The following is a 6,421-nucleotide window of genomic DNA, read 5'->3' as shown; positions in this document are numbered from 1 at the left end:
TAAAGATAACAGATAACGTCATACATTCCTCCGTGTCAAAGATCTGAAGACTTATCCTTCAGCTAAAACCTGTCCGTCACATTTAGGCTTTGTGGGAGGAGATCTGATTTCTTCGAATGCTCACAGCCAATTAGATGTAACCTCCGGGAAAGTTAACAGCGTGAAGAGAGAGGTTGCTTTCAATTTGGAGAAGGTACAGTAATCAGAGTGGCTCCTCTAATGTCACCTCCTCTGGGTAAGTTCAAAGACTTTCGCTCGGTTGTTTGCTTGTTCTTTAAACATCTGATTACTGAATGCATCTCGGAGTTTACAAGGCTGTTTTTATTCTTGCTTTTTGAGGAAAGGTTTCAAGACTTTTCCTTTGGGCGTAGATCCAACAGAGCAGAGTGAATTAATATAAAATGCATGCTAAGTTTTATGACTTGAAAAATAAATGTATTAAATATTGACAGTGGATTATTATCTGAATAGAAAACAAGTTAGAGTATGAAGTCCAACAGACACACCTACTTAGATGAGACTGCCAGTTTGAGATGCCTATTTTATCAGGCATCAGTTCATTATGTGCAGTCAGAATCAGTTTAATATTTATCTTGTTACTCATCGAGCATGTATGTAATAGATTGGTTTGGGTTGTCTTGGGATAAGAATGATTGTCCCTTCTTTCGTTGTTCCTGTTAAAACTTGAAATTTAAGCACAGTGTACATGTTTCCAATATCAACAAGAGGGCTGTGTGCTCTATTTGACAAAAAACAAAGACTTGAATTTCCCTTTCTTATCTTTAGTCTTTGTCTCTCCTTTTCCCATGAAGACTTTTTAGTTTTAGCAAATGTAAATGTTACAGCACATAGTTAAAGAAGGATAATGTCATAATTTGAAAATGTTTTGCTGACATATTTTGGCTGCAGTGCAGCTTTGTGTTGGGTAAAATGAGGATTACATGTTCTCTCCGATTTCATTTTCAGGTTTGCATTTTGCATTTAATAATGTTCAACAAAGGATTTAAATGCACAGCGGTGGTGCGGCGGCTGATACCGTGGATTGTATTGACCAAGGTAATGTTGGTCCTCTACTGTTTGACAGCGACACGCCAAGTGAATATAAGGTAAATTAAATAAATGCATTTCAATGATGTCAGTCAATACACAAATGCATCCATCATGGGTATAAGCCCTATTAACGATTGGTTGTAAAATTATTTTATTTGAATTTTCGTTTTCCAGGATGGACTAATCATACTATGAGATTGTTTCAAAAGTTTAATTTATTTTGTTTTATTGTTTAATCCACACAGGATCAAAATGTTACAGAAAAGGTTCAAATAGAGAGCCTAAATAAATCTTAGTGAGCTGGGTTTTTTTCAATATGCACTTATTGCAATCGTCAGCAATCATACGCCATAATACTAGTTTGATTTTGATCACTCTTTTTAGCAGAAGCGGTGGAGAGTTCATTTAAATTGTTTGATTTGTTGACACTGATCCATTAAACATTAAACTAATCTGTTAAACATTTTCCACAGATTAGTTTGGCTCATGGCTTTCCAAAAGCTTAAAGCTATCAGCCTTTATCCATCCCTAAAGCATTTTGGATTTGTTGGGGAACTTTGTCCTATTAGAAAATATAGCTGCTGTATTTGGGTTCCAACCAACTGACTCAAATTGTCACCCTTGTACAAAATTACATTTGTAACAACTTTTATAAACACTCCGAGTCATAATTCTGCTGAAAAGAGGAGGGACGTCATCTCCAGAGAAGCAGGTTTTCCGGTGTTATAAATTAACACGTTGAGAAAGAATCCTTTCAAGATTCCAAGAAATTGCAGGTCAAGAAAATATCCGCTAGAGACGAGGTTTATGGTAAGAAGAAATAAACATGAAGCCACTTATCACCAGTGACAAGAACTGTTTTTGGATGAGTCAAGCAGAGGCTTTAAAATGCCAAAGCACCGTACCAACTGTGCATGGTGGTGGTAGCATACTGTGTGGCTGTTTTGCTACAAGTGGTGTATTGTTCAAAGTGGGTGTATTGATAAAACTCTTCTGCTTTATCTAAAATTAATGCTAGGAGTGAAAAATGTGGACAGAATCAGAGAAGAATAATTCCAGAACCCTAATTAAAAGTGTATTTAGAAAAAGGAAAAGCAGAGTAAAGGTAAGGCTTACGCTGAACTATACTACACTCAAAAACTTGTGTCTGTGTCAGCAACCGGCTCATTTTCATTTCTACTGATTCTGCCAAGAAGATGGTTAAAAATCCAGCCGGAATTATGACAGAACCATGTTGATGGCGACAAAAAGTGCAAAGGCAAAGAACAACATTCGAAGAGGGTTTTATACCTCACAAAGTGTGCATAGTCAACAAAAAGTATAATTTTGACTCTGTGTGTGGATAGAAGAAAATCCACAATCTTCAAATTCCAGGTTAGGAATGAATAAAGACATGTACCATCATTTCAAATAAATAATTGAAAGCCCTAAATGAATATGCGCTTAATGGCCTAAAGTGTATGTAAATTTCTGACTACAGAAGCAGTGACCCTACTTTTTGTTTCACTCAAAGTCCCACGCAGGAAAAGACGTGTCCCCTCAGCGTGGCAAAGACAAGTCCGGGCGACATCACTGGAAGCCCTGACTCTAAGCAGGACTGCTCTCCCAAAGTGAACATCATGTTCATGAAGACTCATAAAACGGCGAGCAGCACCATCCTCAACATCCTCTACAGGTTTGGGGAAAAGCACAAGCTCAAGTTTGCCTTACCTGACCGACGCAATGATTTCTGCTACCCGCAGCCATTCCTGTGCTCCCAGGTGAAGGACTACAGGCCGGGGGAGTGCTTTAACATCGTTTGCAACCACATGCGGTTCAACTATCAAGAAGTGTCCAAACTCTTGCCTCCAAACGCCTTGTATGTCACCATCCTGCGTGACCCGGTGGATCTCTTTGAGTCAGCTTTCCATTACTACCAGAAAATAATTCCTCTTACTTGGAGCATTAGTGGAAATAACAAACTGACTGAGTTTCTGAACAATCCAGAGGCCTTCTACAGTCCGGAAGCTATTAACTCATTCTACCTTAAAAATCTGCTGTTTTTTGACTTTGGTTTCGATAACAACCTTAAAGTCAATGACCCTCGTGTCATGAAGGAGATTCAGTATGTATCCAAACGTTTTCATCTGGTTCTTATTGCAGAATACTTTGAGGAATCTCTGATTCTGCTTAAGGATTTACTTTGCTGGTCCATGGAGGACATCCTGTACTTCAAGCTCAATGTTCGCAGGACCTCATCCGTGTCTCGTCTGGACCCTGAGACGAGAGCCAAAGCCTTACAGTGGAACTGGGCTGACTGGAAACTCTATGAACACTTCAATGCTACTTTCTGGGAGAGAGTCGAGGCATATGGAAGAACAAGAATGGAACGAGATGTAAAGGAGCTGAAGAGAAGAAATGCAGAGATGAGGGCCACCTGCATTGAGGGTGGCGATGCAGTTGAAGCGCAGAGGATTAAAGACACACATTTCAAGCCTTGGCAGCCCATTGGAGAGAAATCCATTATGGGATACAACTTGAGAAATGACATTAATCCTGAAAGAAGGTCAATATGTGCAAAAATGCTTACACCTGAGATCCAGTACTTATCAGACTTGGGAGTAAACCTCTGGGTGACTAGACTATGGGGTTTGTTGAAAGATTATATCTTATAAGTGCCTTGTTTTATTTGTATAATTTAACTTAATTTTGAAAATATTTTAAGATTAAACAACTCGAGTTGGATGTCCATTTCACAAACCGTATGTTTATAATTTAAAATGTCAGTTCTTGTAATTTCTATACAAAACAAAAGTTGGGTTTGCTGCACTTAACTAAATTTTTTTGACATTGCAAGCTTTCAGAAAAAGATTAAAATAAACATATTTGTTATGTCTGTTTGTTAAATGAATAATGCATTAAAACTAAAAACTATTTATTCAGAGCTAAATAAGTGAATCATTTCAGACAACTTGAATGATATAAATTGTAGTTTCTGACTGTGTTTACGCTGTTTCATTAATGGATTTCAGTTTAAAGTGTACATTTACTCCCTTCTTTAGCATCTAAGCAGTCAGAGGTTTAAACGCTAAACCTCTGATTGCGCAGAGAGAATTTCTTCCCGCTGCCCTCGGTGGTATTGTGTTAGTTGGGTAAGATGTGAGTTTTCTATCCATTATGGTTGATTTCAGTCTGTGCCGATTAAGAATTTTTATAAAAGTTTGGCATAAGATGTATTTAAAGCCTAAACCCGATTCATTATTGATGTTTGGCATGTTCTACACTGATTTTGTTCAAGAAATATGGAGATGTTTATTTTCATATCTAGTGAGTACTGTATGTCTAAATTGTTCTGCACAGAAAAGAGACGTCTTAAAACACAATTTTCCTAGAAAGTTGTCTTTCCTAGACAACTTCCTATCTATTGGAGGAATAGAAAAGATGGAGAACATTTGGATTCTCAATAGCATGGTAAGCATCACTTTGCAAACCAAATATATTTTAGCTGCAGGAAAAAGGGAGTCTCTCAGCAAGGTGTCCATGCAGGAACAAGCACTGAATCAAAGTCAGTCTTTCTTTGACACTTTATCAGTCTGTTGTGTTTCTTTTTTTTTTTTTTTTTCTTTGTCAGCATTCAGAGTTCTGGCCAAAACTAAATGCCTTTTCCAGTGCAAGTGCTCATCTGGACACTGGTGCTACTTTCTCTTAGGCTGTAGATGGGTAGACTGTAAACAGTAAGTGATTAGAAAACCATGACTAGAAGTGCCAAGGGTTTTTATTACTCATGGTGTTAGTGAGACACCTGGAGGACTAATACTCACCTGCATGCAAAGCCTCCAGATTGTGTGGCCAATCCCACATACCATCATTACCAGTTACCTCGCATTAATGTAATTTTTACTTGGGCAATAAATTAAATTATTGCACCTCTGTGTTGTTTAGCAAAAAAAGAAAAAATATTATGGTTAGTGTTATTCAAAGCATGTATTGAGTTTATATTGTTATATTCTCTACATTATACTAAAACAATATGGTTGGGTTTAATACTCTTTCATGCTCAGTCATTAGTGTAACAGTTCAGGATGCCCCTTGTGGATTTAAATAACCCCTTCACTCCTTTCAGGCCTCCACTTCCCTGAGCTCTGACAGGTGGTCAGTGCCACAGCAACCTGATTCAGAAAACCTCACCTGCACACAGAGACCCCACCTTCAGGAACAAAAAAAGAAAATAAAGAGTTTTCGATTCCAGACAAAACATTGGCTAAAACAAAAACGTGAAGACTGATTTATACTAACCAGTATTGTTTTGGATAATTAGCTTTCTCTGATATACATTTTATGTTCTTCTTGCTTATAGTTGCAGAAATTCAAGCTAAGTGTCTGTGTATATGACAGGAATTTTTTAACTATAAAGACAAAGATGTAGCAATTAGAGAAAGGGATAGAGAATAGTCTGATGTAAATATTTTACTACATTCTTATTTCCTCCTACTATTTATTCACACTAGGGAAAGACTGGGATCAAATCCCAGTTTTCCAGACTGCATAGGAAACTTGGTTAATAACAGTACAACAGGCTTTCTTGTAAGAGTAAAGCTTGGCAAATAAAGCAGTTACTTTATCAAATGCAATCGAGACACTGACAATTTTACATAGCCGTTTAAGTTATCAAGAACACAAGAAAAAAAAAATCAAAACCCTGCATGACACTGAAACATGTTTAATATCACAATTTACAATCTGAAGACAATGGAATCAATAGAAACATCTGCAAGGTAAAGGACGAGCTTTGATCCATCTCCCTGGTGGTCGGGACAGCCTTTCAGCTTCTGCAGGTCCTCTCAGAGCCTTCTCCAGCCTGGGCATGACTTTGTGCACATTGTCCAAGATGACAGCTGCTTCATTCAGGTGCTGAATCCAGAAATATATGGTGATAGAAACTAGACAACACATTAGCACTGCAGCCTTATAAAACCCAGGGTGGCATCCTATTCTTCGTTCTCATAGTTGTGTTTGATGTGTTTCCATAGTTTCTGTAACGAGTCACAATGAGGTAATATTAGACACTTCATAAAAACAGGCGAAACTTATCCAACAGTCATTAACAGACTCGGCTAGCCAAGCTAAGCTAACACTAGCTTCGTCCTCTCCTCACAAGGTCAGCACCGATAAAAACAACCAGGGACGGACTTACCCCGCGGTTCATCTGCTCAAAAATCGCGTCACCGCCTTGGTCAAACACCCGCTCAAATAAGACAGCTCCAACCATGATGGTCACAGCGAAGGTGGACGTCCTCCTGAAGAGGAGATTGTAGACGGTCTTAGCCAGCGCCATGTCGTCGGTGTAATGTGCAGTGCGCAATAGCGGAAGTGGCTACACATGACAACTTCC

General features: G+C 38.4%; 2 protein-coding genes across 2 annotated transcripts; one reads left to right on the top strand and one right to left on the bottom strand.

Moving 5' to 3' along the window:
• gal3st1b (galactose-3-O-sulfotransferase 1b) lies at positions 1 to 4,265 on the top strand. The gene is made up of 3 exons (XM_015035557.1): positions 1 to 235; positions 967 to 1,106; positions 2,564 to 4,265. The coding sequence occupies exons 2-3, from the start codon at positions 988 to 990 to the stop codon at positions 3,702 to 3,704; spliced, it is 1,260 nt and encodes a 419-aa protein (XP_014891043.1). The 5' UTR covers positions 1 to 235; positions 967 to 987; the 3' UTR covers positions 3,705 to 4,265.
• Positions 4,266 to 5,729: 1,464 nt separating this feature from the next.
• Positions 5,730 to 6,405, bottom strand: uqcr10 (ubiquinol-cytochrome c reductase, complex III subunit X). The gene is made up of 2 exons (XM_015035568.1): positions 6,224 to 6,405; positions 5,730 to 6,062 (listed from the first exon to the last, which is right to left on the bottom strand). The coding sequence occupies exons 1-2, from the start codon at positions 6,362 to 6,364 to the stop codon at positions 6,018 to 6,020; spliced, it is 186 nt and encodes a 61-aa protein (XP_014891054.1). The 5' UTR covers positions 6,365 to 6,405; the 3' UTR covers positions 5,730 to 6,017.
• Positions 6,406 to 6,421: the final 16 nt, after the last annotated feature.

Source organism: Poecilia latipinna, unplaced genomic scaffold (genome assembly GCF_001443285.1).
Source record: "Poecilia latipinna isolate Pla-1442-1.1 unplaced genomic scaffold, P_latipinna-1.0 Scaffold339, whole genome shotgun sequence".
Classification (NCBI taxonomy): domain Eukaryota; kingdom Metazoa; phylum Chordata; class Actinopteri; order Cyprinodontiformes; family Poeciliidae; genus Poecilia; species Poecilia latipinna.
The sequence above is the reverse complement of the archived record's forward strand: the minus strand, read 5'-3'. Positions and strand labels throughout refer to the sequence as shown.